The following is a 19,994-nucleotide window of genomic DNA, read 5'->3' as shown; positions in this document are numbered from 1 at the left end:
AGCAAGATAACGCACGAAATCACAATTTTTTCGATTTTCACTGACAGTTCGACAAGCAAAACGATCCTTTAAGGTAACCGTTTTCAAAGCGCTTAGCGCAATCAGTAAAGACGCTAAGCGCGTTAGACGAGAATACCCAAATCGTTAGTTAAGTGCGCGCTCAGCAAAAATTAACGTCATATACGCTGAGCGTCTAAAAGCGCTTAGCGTTTTCTACGTTACAGAATTCGGGCCCTGCAGAAATTACCTTTAATATTAAAATTAAACTTATACGGTGTATTCCATTTAAAATAAGCAATATGATTTTCTAAAATTTCATGGGGCAATTTTCAATCTGTCATTTTTAGTATAAAATTGTAACTAAAATTTTGTTAACTTAAAAAAATACTTTCTGTTATATAAATTATTAATGGCGAAATGAGGGTGGATTACCCTGTATATAGAAATTACCTCTAAGGAAACTACTAATCAACTTAAGTTATTTTGCTTACAAAGCATATTATCAAATTATCAAAAAACATAAATAGAAAAAAATTAAGACATATTTTTTATTTTTTTGGATTTATTCACTTCTAATCCCATATTTTTGTTAAGTTTGTGTCTTGAAGAAATTGTCTGATAGTTAGGTACTAATAATTTTACTGGACAGTCTATAGTTCTTTTGCGGCTCGCTTCCCTATTTTTCTTTTGTTTGCCATCAAAATGACAGTGATAAAATCTCTTAAATGCTCAATTCGACGTAGTCTCAGAGCCAATCTTAAAATGTTTTTTAAACTCTTTCAAATGTTTCTCTTCTAACATTTACCAAGGCAGTTATCCGTTCTATAATAAAATAACCTAACCTAACCAAACTAAAATTTACTCGCTAACCGATTTTAAGCTTCCATGCTAGAATGATTGGAGCCTTAATAAAGAGTAAGTTAAGTTTTAAGACTTATCGCAAGTACCGTATGATCGAAAAAAAAACAGCGTCTTGGAAATGACGATCAATGACATTCCCTATATAATTTTACATACAAAATGACAGCTATCTTTATTTCCAAGCCAATTCTGACGCGTTTTTAATCACACATTAATAACATTACTGTTATTATTTAATGTTTCTGCAAAAAGCAGCATATCTAAAATTTGTTTTTATCAGTAATCTGCAATCTCGGTTTATTGGAGGCTATTTATTTATTAGGTACAGCTGGTAATGTCTTAAAATCCATGTATTTGAATTAGCAAACTTCTCGAAATATGCTAATCACTGGAAAACAATGAAAACCAACTACAGAAGATTACTGATTGATCATAAAAAATTACGAATACCCATTACAGACGCAGATCAAATTAATCCGATTTACAAACTTGCGAAGAAAGAAACAATATCTTGAGCGCATCGTAAATCGCCGACGTATTAGTCTAATACGTCGGTACTTTACGCAGCACCCGAACTAACTCTTGCGGCTAATGTGTCGGCGAATTCCGAATATGCGTCCCGGCGCACTCAGTGATGAGGTTTCCCCACACAATCTACATTCGCCGTTGTTTCTTAACTTCAATCTACTGAGGTGTTCATTGAGTAGACAGTGTCTTGTTAAAAAACCCGTGACAGTCTGAAGTTTTTCTTCCTTAAATGGATTAAATCAAGTATGATTTAAATAACTCAAGTCAAGTAAAATCTTTGATTCAAGTCGTAACTTGAATCTTTGATTTTTGTCGGTCGTAAGTCCTGAAAAATTTCTTCGAATGTCTTAGACCGTTGGAGGATTCCCATTCCAGGTTACGGAAGAGTCTTCCAAGTTCTTGAGTTCCGCTTATGTTGGTTTCCACATGGGAAGTAGAACGGTTCTGGTCCAGTTAGTGTCGTGTTCGTTCATTTTCTAGCTAGATTGTTTGCTTTTTTATTACCTTCTATATTCCTTGGTGCCTTCTCTTAAGAGATTTCAGACCTTGCCGCTGGTGGGAAAGTTACCAGTCGGGTGCTAAGGGGAATCCTCTCTGGTGCACGGAGATACCTCCGATTGCTCCAAGAAGGATTTGCTTCAGAAGAAGCAAAATCGAAAACACTAAACTACACAAAGGATCGAAGAAACAGCATAAAAAAAAACATTAGCCATCATAAAAGAGTATGCTGAAGGTAGTCAGGCGGTTAGTTAGTTAGTCAGTTAGTTGGTTAGTTAGTTAGTCGATGTTAGTCAGTTGCAGTCCAATGTTGAGTTAGTCAGTTAGTCGAGGTTAGTCAGTCGGTTGGTTACCAGTGAATTAGTAAAAGACAGAGAAGACAGAAGTCAGCCAGCCAGATAAGATGCTGTTGTAAGTACCTCTTTGAGTCTTGAACCTTTAAGTCTTGACACTTCTCAAATTTATTATCTACACTTATTTGTTAGGTATGTAGTTGTATATTTAATAAATGCATATTTTTTCTAATGGTTGTTTGATTAAAAGAGAGAACCTGGTATAGTGATCCTAGCGAACAACCCCCAGCTAGGTCGCGACAATAGATTCGGGACAATACCGGTATCAGGTCTAAGGAGAGACCAAGTTAAAGAGGTAGAGAAAATGGAGACAGATCCTTCAGCCCTCACCCAATGGGTACCTCAGCCGGAGACAAGCTTCTCGACTGCGAAGAGCACGGAGAGCCAAACCCCAAATCCCAACCGTATCCTGTCTACACTACAACAGGAAAGTCCTCATGTAATGATGAGTTATAACTGAAGAATGGGGGACAAAATAGATCTTTAAGATCGCAGTGATTAATCCGCCTCCCTCACATTCTAAATTATCTTCTACATCCCTTAGTGGGCTGGCAGAGTAGGAATACTTAATTTTCTTTGTCTAATTTACTCAGTTGCTCTAGGAATTCTTTGACCAACTTCGAATTGATGGTTACTGATTTGATCGATCGTAAGGCTGCTTGACTATCGGATAACATGGCTGTTTCTTGTTTCTGATTTCGTACTATAGTTCCTATTTAAGATAATTACGCATCTTTTGATAGCGTAGATTTCTGTCTGTAGGTACCCATTGGTTTGAAGTATTTAGTTTTTGTCCCAAATATTCTTATCTCTGTTGCTGCTTTAATTGTGGAAATACCAATTCACCATCTTATGCTATAGTCATTAACATTTATCTCTTCTTTATCTTTATCTTTATTCTTTTTGTTGCTGAATACTACGAAGAAGTGTGTCTCAAAGTTGTCCATTCTTGGTACGTCATCCACTGGGAGTTGAAGGACTTGAATTTTCCTTTTGAGGGTGTTCCAAGCTTCAAGGTTTTATGAAAGTCTCCTTGGCATTGTCCGGTTAATGGTCTATGTAGTTGCAGTTCGATAATTGCTGCTCTGAATCGCCAAAAATGTTGTTACTGCAATTGTATCTTTTAAGGTTTTGTAACACCAATTTTTAAAGCTTTGTAGTATGACGTCGTTGATTTTATTTGACATTGCTGCTATAGATAGTAAGTTGGAGGAAGTTACTCCAAAAATATTTAAACCAATTCCTTCTTAGCTAATCTGTTAGCATTTTTGTTGCATTTACATTGGCCTTTGACACAACCCAACGTCATCTTTTTACCATGAGAGGCCTCCATGAGTGCTTGATGATATTCTCATACAGATCCGGTATACTGTATTATTTTATTTTTAGGTATTAATTGTGAACATTTTCTATCCCCTTGCAATTCTGATCCATGCATTAACGGAGGAACTTGTATTGCATTTGAGAACGATTTCAAATGCATGTGTACTAATGGATATCAAGGAAAATACTGCGAAGAAGTACAAGAAAAAGAAAGTTATTGCAAAATAAATTGTCAAAACGGAGGCACATGTATTAATATCGAAGATGAAGAATTTGTTTGCGTTTGTCCAAAAGGTAATCTTAATAGAAAAATTAGTAAAGTAAGTGATTAATTCTGTTAATGTTTTTTTCCTAATTATTTGTGTAAATGTCCAACTGCGTTGTGCATGGATTTTGAAAAAAATATGTTTTAAATTTTAGGGTTTTCAGGAGAAACTTGTCAGAACTTTTTGAGAAATTGTGATAACGTTATATGCGAAAACAACAGCACTTGCCACGAATCTCAAGACACATTTAAATGTATATGTTCCCAAGGATATTTAGGCCATCGATGTAACTTATTGCCATGCGATTATAGACCATGTGATGTAAATAGTATTTGTATTAACATTGAAACGAAGAATACTATGAAAACTGACTACAAGTATGTATATTAAATACTTGTATTAGATATAAATGAGAGCAATCGCAACGTTAATTAGAATTCTTAAGCTTGATTTTCATGCACCTGTTATCCGACGATACGATAATGCGATGTTATTTTTATCGGTTGAATTAAAGACTTCTATTGGTTAGAAAATTTACGCAGTTTATTGCATATAGTGGTGAATGGGCGTTTTATTTTGAAATAATTATATAATAAATTTTGTTTTAGATGTATATGCCCTGAGGGCTATACCGGAGATCGATGCTTAGAACAAATTAATTATTGTATAAACTCACCGTGTCTAAATGATGCAACTTGCATCAATACTGAAGGGTCTTATAAGTGTTTATGCTCAAAACTGTATTATGGTCAGGAATGTCAGTTTAAGAGAGATACCAAATATATGCTTAATTTCGCCAGATATGACATAAATAATTTTATTGGAGTCACAGGGTTTGAGGAGAATTTATTCCAGGTAAGACATCTAATATTTTTTATGCCATTTTTATCATAAATGTCTGAAATATACAGGGTGGTCCGAACTGTATTCCGGAAACTTCAGCAACATATTCTGCAGATAAAAATAAGTAAAAAAGTTCGTATAAATGTATGTCCTAAGATGCTTAGTTTCAGAGATACAGGGTGTAGAAGTTTCATTTTTATTTCGATTTTTTCTAAATAATTTCTGAAATAACGTCAATATTTGGATGAAAATTGGTGTCTGGGAGTTTTTTGACATGAGAAATTTGATTTTGATGTCAATATGACTCTTACTAGTAGAGGGCGCCACCTACATGTGTTTTAACTGTTTTGAAGCGTAATAACTTTTTGTCCGTACCTGTATAAAACTACCGAGTGAAAGAATATACATATCTGTGTCTTTTTACGTAAAAAATATCTCTTTGTAAAAATCGCTACGAGCAACCGTTCTTAAGATATTTAGAATGGAAGTAGTCAATACATATCACTATTGACGAAAAATAAACACGTTGAGTAGATAGTTATTTCACTGAAACAATAAATTTGGGAAATTTTAATTTTTTTAAATCAATCATAAATTTTTCTGCAAAAAACGATGGTAAAACAGTTTCTGTTGAACTTTTGGCACAAAAGCATTTCAAATTTATGGTTTCAGTCTAATAACTATTTAATCAGCATGTTTAATTTATGTCAATGATGACAGATATTGATAATTTCGATTCCAAATATCTCGAAAACCATTACTCGTAGTGATTTTTACCAAGAGACCTTTTTCACGTAAAAAACGTCGTGAATCTATATTTTTTTACTCAGTAGTTTTATACAGGTACGTACAAAAAGTTATTACTCTTCAAACCAGTTAAAAAATATGTAGATGGCGCCCTCTACTAATAGGAGTCATATTGACATCAAAATAAAATTTCTCATGTCAAAAAACTCCCAGATACCAAACCATCCAAATATTGACGTTACTTCAGAAATTATTTGGAAAAAATCGAAACAAAAATGAAACTTCTACACCTTCTTTTTTACTTATTTTTATCTGCAGAATATGCTGCCGAAGTTTCCGGAATACAGTTCGGACCACCCTGTATATTTAGGAACAAATCATATTATTTGATTCAGTGTTTAAAACATATTTATTTATAATAACTAGAACTACATTATATTATAATTCTTCTAGACGTTAAAATTTCGAAAATCAGGTAATATTAAAAGCCAATAAATTTAACTGATTCTGATACATTATACAGTGTGGCCACTTTTTAATGGATCTGTGCTCGATAATTTTAACTGTACTGTATAGGTACAACTGTTTTTAGTTTCATCTGTATCTACCATAAATTAATAATATAGCAAATCGGCAATCGGTAATACATGAAAATTTATATTGACATTTAAAAAATAGGTACTTAATATGAATTCTGGCTATTTTGACTTGACGGTAATTATTTTGTTATTTTGCTGACTCGCAGATCATCATGATTTAAATTAAAAATATAGATTTAAATCATAAAAACGACTTAAATTACTTAAGGTGCGTATTCACTATCCGAATAGGTAGTATATATATAGGTATATCCGGTAGTAGTATGGAGTGGACCGGATTTTAGAACCAAACGAAAACACCTTAACCCATTCGTTTGCGAACACCTTTTATGTACCGACTCGAAACGGATGGCCGAGCGAACGAACAAACGAACGACCGCATGCGTTCGGTCCACCGTCCAAATATACCGAATTCCATTCGTTCGCTCGCTCGTTCGTTCGTTCGTTCGGATAATGAATACGCACCTTTATATTGATTATGTCTTCACGAAGATTATTGAAGTCAAAGACTGAAACCATTTGAACTTTATGTTGAAATTGATTTAAGATTTAAATAATTTTTATTTTAAATATGACTTAAGATTTAAGTCATTTTAGGCCAGTAAACGTAGCCGAGTATTACATGTAAAGGTGGAAAAAATTAGTAACCAACCAATCTCAACGGGAATATGTAGATTGTAACGTTTTTAGTTCGTTACATGTCTTTTTTACATATAATATATGATGTCTGGCCTATCGTCACCGGATTCCCTCTCGTTCAGGCCTGATCATTTTGTTGGTACGCTTGGCGTAATTTTTACGTTCCCTAGTCGCCAACCCTGCTATCGTTTCACTATTCTGTGGAGGCGCGCGCTGTCAACATCGCTTCTGTCAACTCTCTGTGATTTAACGGCACTTTTGGTTTGACCGTTTTACCTGTCAGACGCCATTAGTCCCAGTTTTTTTAGAAATGGTGATTATTTAAATCTTGCTGTATAATCTGAATCAGCTGCTATTTCGAGGCTACAGGGTAGAGTTACGGATGTCCCAACTTGTATTTGTATTTTGCTGGCACGTTGGCGTCCCTTTTCTTTTGTCCTCCAGAATGTCACATGGAAGAAAGGACAGGTTGTTCATTATTTATTGAGCCCTCGGAAGTATTTCGAGGGTCCAAGGTACGGATAGTGTCTTATGTACGGACATTGTCTTATGTACGGATGTCCTGTGGACGAGTGTCCCCAGTAAGAATGATTTTTTCTTACATATAAGTGCCACAGCGTGGATGTAGCTTGAGTCCCATGCTGCTTCGTTCCCAGCTATAAGCTAGTTAGTTACGGCTGTATCAATTCATGGTGTCCTCATTCTGGCCCCTTTGGTTGTGTTGGATGGCTGAGTACAGAGATGCGAGACCACCTCACGCTGTTACTGTTTAAAGCAAGATTACATAAAGAACAGCTAAGTGTAGATTTAAGTTCTAGTTTTACATTTAACATTTAAAACATTTACAGTCTTAAACAATAACGTACATCTTAAATAATATCGTACAGACTATGTTTAGTGGTTAGATTGTTAAGAACATTCATGTCGATTTAATATTTAATATAATAATTAATACTAAATATAATTTAGATCTTAGGTTTCATTGCATTACATCTTGTAATGGTATTACTTTTATAGATATTATTATCGCACTATTTAACAGATGAATAACCAAACATAGATTCTAGAATCTACAGGTTGCAACATCTTCGATTTAGCATCATATGGAATATATCAAATTAATTAAAGTAATGCTACATTTCATATATTCTCTTAAACATTACATGTCTTGTATTTTATCGTAGTTGTTTTCATTGATATTTAGTACGACTCTTACCACCACTTTCTTTGACATATAACCACTATATATTTATTAGAACTCTACAATATCATGTACCATCTAAGAACATCATGAATAAATATAGTCATTAGTTTTAAGTAATATACAACTGTGTTTTCTTTCTCTGTACATGCCTGGCGCCCAATATTTATAATTTCGAGTTATTATTGTTAATTAGTTTCTTTCCAGTGAAATACCTTATCCACGACTGCTCTACCAACGAAAAGCTGCCGTTCGCAGTGATAATGTTTTAAAAAAACGCTACAAGATAATGATCTCCTATTTAACCCCTCAAAAGTCTCATTCGGTCCCAGTGGGAGAACTTTGAAAAAAACCGCCGCTATCTTGGATTTGTTCGTTTTTTTCAAATATCTCCGTTTGCATAACTTTTTTCTAAAAAACTAAAGATATGTTTTTTTGTAGAGAACTAAATTTAGAATATTTTACTTTCATCCTTTTTCTTTTCTGAGATAAATAGTAATAGAGATAGAGCAATTTTTTACTATACGGTTTATAAATTTTCCAGGTTTTTTAAACCAATCAGCTATAATGTTTGCGTTAACAGTATAGTGTTAATATAGATAAACCAAGTAAACATTTATTTAAAAAATAATAAAAAATAAAATTTAAAAAATAAAATTATTGTTAAAAAAATTATTATTAAATTAAAGTTATTAAATAAAATCTGTTATGACGGCATCCTGAGCGTCATTTTAGCCTCAACTAAAATACAAAAGTTTATGCAACTGATTCCGTAGCACTGACCACACTTTGAACAACATTCAAAACCCAGTTTTCTACAAGAGCAATTTTTAGAGCACTGACTCTCTTTGCAATTGCAAAAAAATAATTTTAGTAGGTCAGGAGGCGCCGCGCCACATCTGTTGATTGAATTTCCTATAATTTTTATATATATATATATATATATATATATATATATATATATATATATATATATATATATATATATATATATATATATATATATATATATATATATATATATATATATATATATATATATCTTTACAGTTACCTGAAAATATGTCCTGAGTGAATGGAGTTTAGCAGAGTTCTCTCAGTTGGAGGCAAATTAGCTAAATTAAAGATAGTCTTAAGGGATTCTCATATGGTTCATATGTTTAATATAGCTTGCACAGTGATATAGCTTTAAAAGATAATTTAATTCCGACAGAAACATGTCAAAAATGTGCCTGTCGGTACTGAAAAAAGATGAGGATCTTTGTTAATACCTCGACATACTTTTAGAAAAAAATCCTAACAAAGATGACTTGTTTCAGTCAGGATTAAATTATCTTTTAAAGCTATATGGCAGTGGCCCAAGCTACATATATTAAATATATTAACTATCTGAGATACACTCTATACAATAGGATTACATCAAGACAAGCCCTTAAGACTACCTTTAATTTAGCTAATTTGCCTCCAACTGAGAACTCTGCAAAACTTCATTTACTCAGGATACACTTTCAGGTAACTGTAAAAATATATCTATTATAGGAAATGTTATAAGTTGTATTTTTTAGATTCAAGAATGGATTGGTAACAACTTAGATCCTTTACAATATGGGTGAAAGAAAGACCAAAAAGGCAATCTGACACCTATTCAATCAACAGAAGATGTGGCACCTCCTGACCTACTAAAATTAATATTTTACAATTGCAAAGAGAATCAGTGCTCTAAAAATCGCTCCTGTAGAAAACTGGCTCTTAAATGTTTCAAATGTTTCAAATGTTCACTTTTGAAAGTAGCGTTGACCATACTTTTCAAAGTATGGTCAACGCTACACCTCATCACTGAGTGCGCCGAGACGACAACCATTCGTGCCATGAATTTTGGTACGACTGATATTGGAGATGGAGAACTACCCTCTATAAAACCGTCCCAGATACTGGCTTTTGTCAAAGCCCTGGGACTGTATGATGAGTTATGATTCAAGAAAGGGGGACACAATGGATCTGTAAGGTCGAAGTGATTAACCCCCTTCCCACTCATTCTAAATTCTAAAAAAATGGTCAACGCTACGGAATCAGTTGCATAAACTTTTGTATTTTAGTTGAGGACGAAAATGACGCTCAGGATGACGTCATAGTAGATTTTATTTAATAACTTTAATTTAATAATTATTTTTTTAACATAATTTTTTTAATAAATAATATTTAAACGTTATTTTTAATTTATACTTGGTTTATCTAACACTAACACTATACTGTTAACGCAAAAATTATAGCTGATGTAATTGGTTTAAAAAAACTGGAAAATTTATAAAACGTATAGTAAAAATTTCTATTACTATTTATTTTAGAAAAAAAAAATGATTGAAGGTAAAATTGCAGGTAAAATATTCTAAATTTAATTCTCTACAAAATACATATCTTTAGTTTTTTCGAAAAAAGGCGATATTTGAAAAAAAAGAAAAAATCCAAGATAGCGGCGGTTTTTTTCAAACTATATGGAACCGAATGGGACTTTTGAGTGGTTAAATAGGAGATCATTATCTACATATTCCCGTTGAGATCGGATGGTTACTAATTTTTTCCACCTCAACCTCCAGATTGACTGGCCTATTTGGAAAGTGTGTTGAAGTGTATAGATTATTAAAAAATTAAAATTCCAATTCTCTTTGTTCTTCATATCTTATTTTTAGCCGACCATACCAACAGGTATGGTAGGCTATTAAGATCGGCAAAAAAAAGTTTTTTAATTTCACTCAAAATGAGTTATTTGGGTCATAAATGACCTAAATACAAAATATTTTCATGGTGTCTGTCTGTCTGTCTGTCTGTCCGTCTGTAACACGATAACTCAAAAACCGCTAAACCGATTTTAACCAAATTTGGCACAAAAATACTGTGGCACCCGAGAATCTGGCCATTAGTTTTTGGTGGGGGTTGGTGGTTGGTAAGGTGGTATGGGAGGGGGTTAAAAATTTTAAAAATCGTAACTCCAAAATTACAGTAGCTAGCGAAACGCGATTTTCAGTTTATGATTAGGAATAATATTTGCAACAAAATTTGTAATAACATCAAAATCAGTCAATGTCGCAGTTTTTGAGATAATTGAAACTAAAAGAACTGCCTACCAACTTTTTATTAACACGTTTTAGTATGGGCAGCTATACGTGCCTCCCGGCGTCCCCCAATTTTTTTTAAACAAATTTAACAATAATATATCATTTGTTTTTTTGATATTTTTAATAGATGACTAAATAATTTTCAGATTACTGCTTGTTTATGGATTCAAACAACAGATAGTGTTAACTATGGAACATTATTGTCTTACGCTACTCGATCCTCTGACAATGTCTTCACATTAACTGATTATACCGGGTAAACAGTATTTTAAAAAATTGGTATGAATAATTGCATCAATTTTTGTTTTAGATTAGTACTCTATGTCAATAAAGAATACATTGTAACCGATGTACTTCTAAACGATGGTTATTGGCATCATATTTGTGCTGCGTGGCAGAGTGTAAATGGCGAATATCAAATTTTTGTCGACGGAAGTCTGATCAATAGCGGAAGAAATTTAGCTTCTGGTTCTAAAATAGAAGGTTAGTTACAGACAGGATATTATACACGGTGTCTTAAATAACTGCAAGTATTTAAGTACTGAATTGACTGTACTTGTTAGCAAATATTTTTTAACGTGTTGTAGCAGGTTATTGTTCATCCTTATCTATCTAGATTCACAGTGGCAACCTGAAAACGCTAACAAATAACTACTTCATGAATATGTTCAATAAATGTTTTGCCGTTGATTGAAGAAATAAGATGCGCAACCTTTTGGGCGATTTCGTGGCACAAAACTTGTTCGAGCTGTCGCTGGTGTTACCGTCAGCCTGTCCGATATTTAGTTTAGCTCTGCGTCGCTGGGCGCTGATACAGCGTTGTTTAAAGCACAGCGAACAAAGAATACTGTACCGTAGTACCGTAGTTCTGCTTTCAGTCGTTAGAATGAGTGGTTGCCAGAAACATTGTTGCCAGAACTACTGATTAATCCGTAGATTTACGGATTTTGGGTACAGTACATTAATTACTACGGATTTTCTATCATTAAACAATTTAATATAATATTATATGATTAAACAAAGAACGGCCTTGTTAAAATTAAACAAAGTTCGCTTGGAAATGAAGATCGCTGTTATTTTATATGTAAACTATTATGGTAAATGTCAATAATCGTCATTTCCAAGCCAACTAAACTACTTTTTTCGATCATATGACATATTCAATACCTATAATAGAATTTTTATTTGTGTTGTTTGTTCTATGTTTAACACGAACAAATTTTCAATTTATAAACGCCGATATTACACTATGGCAGCACTGTCGCTTTTAGATCCACACCGTCTTCGATATGGCTTTGCTGGCCGATTTAGAGAAAATAATTGTTTTATGCGTTGACCGCAGAACGATTGGTGTCCCCACCGTATATCACTCTTGACATGTAAGGGGAAATCAAATTAGCCTTGTCATGAATTCGCCCATTAGGTTGCATATCTTCTCAATTCTTTCAGTCAACTGTTTTACGTTAAACTATTTTGTGAGATTAAAGGGATTTTCGTAAACATCCCAAAAATAATCTTACATTGTTAAATTCTCATGGTAAACGAAATATTTAAAAAAGTAATGGGTAAGTATAGTATTGTGTAAAAACCTGAATTTACTATAATATTGAAAATACGTCGTAATATGCCGATAAGAAAAGCTTCATTATTCTTTTAATTGAAAATAACTGTAAAATAGTATCAGTGTGCGTAAACAGCAAGTAGTGTGCGATATTCCACAATTATTACTACGTATGATCGAAAAGAACGGCGTTCAGTTGTTTTGGAAATTACGGTCGATGACATTCCCGATGTAATTTTATATACAGGGTGGCTCACCTCATTCGCCTCGGTTGATTATACGAAAACGGAAAGATGTAGAAACAAAATATATTATGGGTATATGTGGGGAGACAATGTGCACAATTTAAAATTATTTTGAAATATACAGGATGTTTCAGAACTAAGATCCATACCAAAGTTATATTTTTTCTTATGGAACACCCGGTATTTTATTTTATTTTTGGATTCTTGGGCCCAAAAAAGGCATTTATTATAAGGGTTAAATATGTTAAAAATCTTTGGTTTTTGAGATATTTAAAGATATTTAAATTTGCATGCTACAATAGAATAGAGCGAACACCCTGTACTTTACTTTTCAGAATTAGTTCTTATGCTGAGTTTAAAGGTAGAGAAATAAACTTTACTGAAAAATGGTATTGGTTCCTTAAATTTATACAGGGCTATCAAAAATTGCTGATCTATTTTAAGGATATATTTTATATAAAATCTTCGTTATTTCAAAGGCAACACCCTGTATTTTTTTAAATAAATCAAAGCAGATTCAAATGCTATTTCAAACTATATTAGGGTTTCCTAGACCTATCTAGCTCAGATTTTGAATAAAAAGCGATTTTTAAATAAAATTGCAATCAAGAAGGCTGGTGTCACCATGGCAATTTTCTAGGAACAGTTAGTAACTATTTTCAAAGTTGACATTACTTTATGGACATTAATATTTATAATTTATAACAGTTTACATAAATTTACTTACAATAGTTTAATAAGTAAGTATTCATTATTTTATCAAGAAAAATAAAGCAGTATCTGCTGGCGGTATGAATAGATATGTTATTAGTGATATTATTTTGTGAGGAAAATTGCTTCTTGTCCTCAAGGACTTATGCTCAAAAATAGTGTGCCCAAATAGGAATCTTCCTGATAAGCGTTTCTTTGAGAAACTTCTTGTCCTATTTCGCAGAGCTGGTAGTGTGGTTTATAAAAAACGTATTAGGCAGAAACCTGTCGTTGGAAGTGAATTAAATGAATTTGCCGTAATTGGCTATTTTATAGAAAATCCATATATCTATAAGTCAACGTCAAATAATTCAAAGAACTACTTCTTCGTTTTTCTTGATAGAATAATAAACACATATTTAATAAATATTATTTATTAAACTATTGTAGATAAATTAAATAAAAGTAAACAGGTATAAATTTAAATAAGTCCATAACTAATTTCGATTTTGAAAATAGCTACTAACTGTCACTAGAAACATGCCATGATAATAGTAGCCATCTTGATTGCAATTTTATTGAAAAATCGCTTTTTCTTCAAAATCTGAGCCAGATAGGTATAGGAAACCCTAATATAGTTTGAAAGAGCATTTAAATCTGCTTTGACATATTTAAAAAAATACATAGTGTTGCATTTGAAATAACGAAGTTTTTATGTAAAATAAATATTTAAAATAGACCAGCAATTTTTGATACCCTTGTATACATTTAAGGAAGGAATAATATTTTTCTGTAAAGTTTCTTTCTCTACCTTTAAACTCAGCACAAGAACTAATTCTGAAAAGTAATGTACAGGGTGTTAATAATATATTCTATTGTAGCATGCAAATTTAAATATCTTTTAATACCTCCACGATACACGTAAACATGTTTATGTGTATCGTGAATACCTCAAAAACCAAAGATTTTAAACATATTTAACCCTTATAATAAATACCTTTTTTTGGCCTAAGAATCCAAAAATGAAATAAAATACTGGATGTTCCATAAGAAAAAATATAACTTTGGTATGGATCTTAGTTCTGAAACACCCTGTATATTTCAAAATAATTTTAAATTGTACACATTACCTCCCCACATATACCCATAAAATATTTTGTTTCTACATCTTTCCGTTTTCGTATAATCAACCGAGGCCAATGAGGTGCGCCACCCTGTATAAAATGACAGCGATCTTTATCTCATAGCCATCGCTGACGCCGTTTTATTTTCGATTATATTGTACCATACGATCGAAAAAAAACGGCTGGGGATGACAATCGATGATAATTTTGACGCAGTCAAGCCCTAGATGTCATTTACTTAGCCCGTACTACTCTTCATTTTTTAATGGCGCTTACTAGAGATGGGAATTCTAGTTTCTTAGTTCTAGTTCCCCCAGAGGAATAGTTCCTTGAACTAGGGCTTTAGTTTACATTAGTTCCCGACCAACATTGACATCCTCGTTGCTTGCTCATGGGTTTCGTTATAAGAACTATTCACAGTATGATCTATATAATTTTTTTAATGCTCGAAATATAACGAGAAGTGTAATTGCGTATGTTAAAAACAAGCATATACAAGTTGTCTAAAAAGTCAGAATATCTACTTCGTTTTATAAGATATTCCTTGATTTTAGGGACCTAAAGTGAAACATTCCCATAAAATATTCAAAGAACAAACTAAAAATTAAAAGCAGTATCCACGACAATTTTCTGTGATAATTACGCCGGCCGCGGCAATAGACAAGGCCGGATCCATCGTCGGCGCATTGTATTTTATCTCGGATCTGTGGACTGAATAGATTCCCGTGAACCTTTGCCGTGAACTAGTTTTTTAATTAGTTCCTCTAGTTCATTTCAGTCCTTTCGGTCCGGGACCGGTAACATACGGCTGACACTCCCGCCTAGCATCCGGCTACGATCGCCCTCGCCAATCCGTCGCCGCATATTGTTATATATCGATCCCCGGAATAGGTTCTTAGGAACTAATCCTTTGAGAAACCGGGAACTAGTTCCTTTCGTTCCGGTGTCATTGGAACTGGTTAGTTCACGAACTACACACCTCTAGAGCTTACTGCTAGCTATACGGTATTAGCAAACGGTTCACACACTGACATGAATAAACTAAATATTTGAAATTTTTGTGTTGAAAATTAAAATTATTGGGAACTTATAAACGAACAAAAATACAGAAAAATGCAAACCACAAAGCACTAAACATTTTTTTTAAATTTTCCTAGAAAATATTAGGAAAAATATAAAATATTCAACATATTTTTTTTAATTAAAAGGAAGTAATAGGTTTCCATCGAAGATCGAAATATACAACCACATAAAATAATTATTGAACTTACATTGTATTTAAGTGACGCTCTCTATATTTCAGTTTAAATATATAATAAAAATAATTTATTTGAATTTTGTAAAAATTAGTTTTAAATTTAACTATGTCTAATATAGTGGAATTCGATCCATTTCCCTATAAGCACTACAATCACGATAGTTAAGGCATATTGTGCATTACTTTTATAAAACTATATTATTTTTTAGGTAACGGATATTTAGTTATTGGTCAAGAGCAAGATGATATAGGAGGCAAATTCAGTCAGTCCCAGACATTTGTAGGAAATATGGCATACATCGATATTTGGTCAAGGAAATTAAACGAGACTGAAATTTTAACACATCTAAATGATTGTAGTGACTCTATTCTAGGTGATCTGTATGCATGGCCTGAAATACAAGAACATATTAAAGGAAATGTCCAGGTATTAGAGAGCAGCTAAAGGATATTTAATTTAAAATATATTGCTTAAATAATATTTACGAGAGAGAAGTAGATATATAAATTACTTGCTTTAAAATGAGTACTATGCATTAATAATTATATACATGTTGCAGTATTATTCTATTTATAATTTATGTACATGACTTCCATTTATTACTATTTTAGAGACTAAATTCATCATTTTGTCAAAAGTGCAAAGAACCTCATATTATGTACAACGGTCTAATAAACATAATTGACAACACTGCATTTTACTCATGCAACGAAGGATATGAATTAAGTAATAAAAAATTTGAGAACGGACGCAAATGTATGAAGACCTCTAAATGGGAAGAACTCGATGACCCTTATTGTAGAAGTGAGTGCTAATACTCTTAATACAAGATACGGTTTGATAGTTGCAGTCAAAAATGCATACGTTTACTAAATTTGTTGATTATAAATTGTAAAACATATTTTAAAAAAAGAGTCTCATATCTTAATAAATTATGATAACTTTTTTTCCAGCTTTAACTTTTTTTTTGTTTTAGTAAAATATTGTGGATATCCCGGTTTTGTGAAGAATGCATTTTTCATAGGGAATGATTTCTTCTATAATAGTAAAGTAATATTCCAGTGTTATTCTGGATATCAAATGGTAGGAAGTATGTCAATTACTTGTAGAGCAGATGGTACGTGGTATCCTGAGAAACCGCAGTGTGTTGGTAAGTTGATTTGTATGTGTATCTTGCCGGGTCCAGACCAAGCAGACAAAACAACGACAAGATGGAGACATTCATGTTTTATGACAAAATTGTGACAAATCCAATACATTTCTGCGACATTTTTGTCTCATTTTTGTTTTGTTTCAAAATTCAGAGACTTTTCAATGTCCCGTCTCGAGTCGGTAAAGATCAAAGTGTCTATGTTTTGTTCGTATATTTTACAAGTTGTCGGCGCAGTGTGGATGGCGTATGCTGCCAACAGTAGGAGACCAGTGAAATCACACATGGTTAATAAAACTCATTCGCAACAACTAAACTTTTGACTTTGTTGTACTTTTATCCTTGAGGTGTGGACAATTTGTCTCAAGTTTGTCTTGTCAGAATTTCCTATTTTTTGTCGCAAGTTTGTCTTGTTTTTGTCTCAAAATCGTGTTTACTCTTTGTCGCCTTGGTCTGGACCCGGCATATGGTTGACTTAATACCAACTAATATACTAGAGATTCTTTAAAGATATCTCTTTATAAAGAAAGTATTTAACCTTATTACATGAAATTCGATCGTCATTCTTTGTACATGTAAAGATCCTCAAAGTTTTAAAAAATTATCATTATTTATTTGTTTCAAGAGTGTGCCATAAATTTTTAACTCTATGGTGCCATACGCTCTAGATATTGGTACCATTGGTAGCCAAGCGACTCGAATTTTACTGACTGCTGCTCTAAATAATCGTGTAGTAATCTGGTGTAGACAGGCAAAACCAAGTTCTAAGGTTTCAATCAGGAGATTCTGCGTCTTTCAGGCCCTTTTATGCTTTAGACTGAGTATAAACTTTAGACTTCCTTGGAGTATAACCTGAATCCGGCAAAGGTACCCATGAGGTGGAGGCTGGAGGATCTGTCTCCATTTTCTCCACCTTTTTAACTTGGTCTTTCCATAGACCTGATACCGGTGTTGTCCCGAACCTCTTTCTCTATTGCCTCCTTGGATTTGAGATCAATTCCTGTTGTGAGGACCTGACCGTGGCCCTGCTCTCTCGAGCTGATGACTTGCCAACTCAATGACCTTAAACTGGAGTTCTGGCAAAGCTGGTGATACGTCTCTGGTTGCTTCTCGGTGTTGGACGGCTTTTCATCCTGGCCTTTTTTTCTATCTTGCTTTCTCTCTTACCCTTTGGTGGAGATGCGCCAGTCTGATTCTTCGTTCTTTTACTCTCCCCCTTTTCGAGGAGTGTTTAGGGTCGTCCAGCCCGCCTAGTTGACCCCTGCCGGGTAGAGGAAAGAGTAGCTTGTGTAGGGGGCCTGTTGGGTCTAGAGGTAGGCTCCCGACCCTTACTAGAGATGGTGGCACTTGTGGAGGCTGCTTCTCCTGTAGTTACCTTAGACTGTTAATGTTCCCAATGTTGCTAGTCAAGCGATTCCGAACTTCAAATACATTTGTACTAAACTTATGGCAGTTGGTATTATAAAAATTTTAGTAAACGCTTTAAGTATTTTACCTTCTAGTAGTATATGTTGTTATACTACCTAATCTAAAATTCAATATAATTTATTGTAATTCTGTTTTCAGCCCCACAGTGTACTTTACCTACAATTGAACATGGATTTATTAGAATAATTACAGATGACTTAATCGAAGATGTAAAAAACGTTAAAGCTAATGTCGAAATGGAAACGGAAATAAGAATAATATGTTTTGATAATGCTACACTGGTTGGACCATCTACTTTGATTTGTTTAGAAAACGGTAGTATATTTAAATCTTATCAATATTTTTTTTTGGACTAAAATTACTGTTATTTAAGGCACTTGGAGCGATACCAGCGCAAAATGCATTTTAAATAAACAGGAGTTACCAGTGATTGCAAAACCAAAAAAATCAGCTTTGAGTTGTTCTGAATCTCTAATTCCTCCTGCACCAGAGAATGGTTATATATTTGAGGAATCTCAGAACTTGGTTCGGAAAGGCTCTAGGGATTATGTAGAGTACAAATGTCGACCTGGTTATAAACTTGTCGGAGTCAACGTTTCTACTTGCATTATAGATGGGTATTGGACTGAGCCTAATATAACATGCCAAGGTAAAGTGTCTGTAATGTGCATTTTACTTTGTTCCACTTTTAACAAGCTTTTCTTTTTTGAGTTAAAACATTCATTAAAACAATTTAGACTAACTTTAAAACACTTTGTGCACTAATTTAGTGAGCAAGTTTTCTTAAACATTATTGTCTGTCAGAGCCATGTCTCCTGAGTATTTTAGTTTTTGGCCCATGTCAATGCATGCCTTGGTTAATTTTTAAGAGCAAAATTAACTTGCCAGCAACCATTTGCAATTTTTGCAATTATAATTAATTTTTAATGGTATTTCGCATTATGACCAAAGCCACATCCTTTGGTGATTACTGTGAACTATATTATACTACTTTGAACTGTCCAACATGTTTGACATATTATCTGAACTGTGTAAAACAGCCTATCACAAGCATTAAATGAATTCGCGTGGTTCTTAAAGAAGAATGGAAAATCGTAAGGCAATTAGATATATCTCGCCTCATTGACAGTATGAACTGACATATACAGGGTTGTTCACCACGTATAACACGGAGTATTGTAGCTAAACGATTAGATTTTTATAAATTGTATTTTGGGTTCGTTGAAGGACAATTAGAGCTACAATTTAAGAATATTTTTACAAGATACAGAATGTCCCAAATAAGCAGAAATATTGCAGTTTTGTTTTGTTTAAATGGAACATCCTGTATATTATTCTATTTTTAGATTCTACGATTGAAATAAAGGTAAATTTTGGTTAAGGTTTATCACACATAAACCTGACAGTTTTTGAAATATTTTAAATTTTATGAAATTGCAGTAAAAATATTATTTATTTAAAAAGTTATTTATTTAGTTAATAAGTTCATTATTTAGTTAAAAAGTTTATTTATTGATCAGATATTGTGTTGCAATAATAAATTAAAAAAATACTACTTTATACAGA

General features: G+C 33.1%; 1 protein-coding gene across 1 annotated transcript in view; it reads left to right on the top strand.

Moving 5' to 3' along the window:
• Positions 1-19,994, top strand: part of LOC115890945 (sushi, von Willebrand factor type A, EGF and pentraxin domain-containing protein 1-like) — an 89,033-nt gene that overhangs the window by 66,415 nt on the left and 2,624 nt on the right. The window contains exons 18-27 of the mRNA XM_030911309.1: positions 3,630-3,857; positions 3,984-4,206; positions 4,438-4,684; positions 11,118-11,227; positions 11,282-11,454; positions 16,059-16,276; positions 16,462-16,654; positions 16,827-17,000; positions 18,567-18,743; positions 18,802-19,077. Coding sequence (XP_030767169.1) covers positions 3,630-3,857; positions 3,984-4,206; positions 4,438-4,684; positions 11,118-11,227; positions 11,282-11,454; positions 16,059-16,276; positions 16,462-16,654; positions 16,827-17,000; positions 18,567-18,743; positions 18,802-19,077 — 2,019 coding nt within the window. The remainder of the gene's footprint in view (positions 1-3,629; positions 3,858-3,983; positions 4,207-4,437; positions 4,685-11,117; positions 11,228-11,281; positions 11,455-16,058; positions 16,277-16,461; positions 16,655-16,826; positions 17,001-18,566; positions 18,744-18,801; positions 19,078-19,994) is intronic.

Source organism: Sitophilus oryzae, unplaced genomic scaffold, assembly GCF_002938485.1.
Source record: "Sitophilus oryzae breed Bouriz unplaced genomic scaffold, Soryzae_2.0 scaffold_937_pilon_pilon, whole genome shotgun sequence".
NCBI lineage: Eukaryota > Metazoa > Arthropoda > Insecta > Coleoptera > Curculionidae > Sitophilus > Sitophilus oryzae.
The sequence above is the reverse complement of the archived record's forward strand: the minus strand, read 5'-3'. Positions and strand labels throughout refer to the sequence as shown.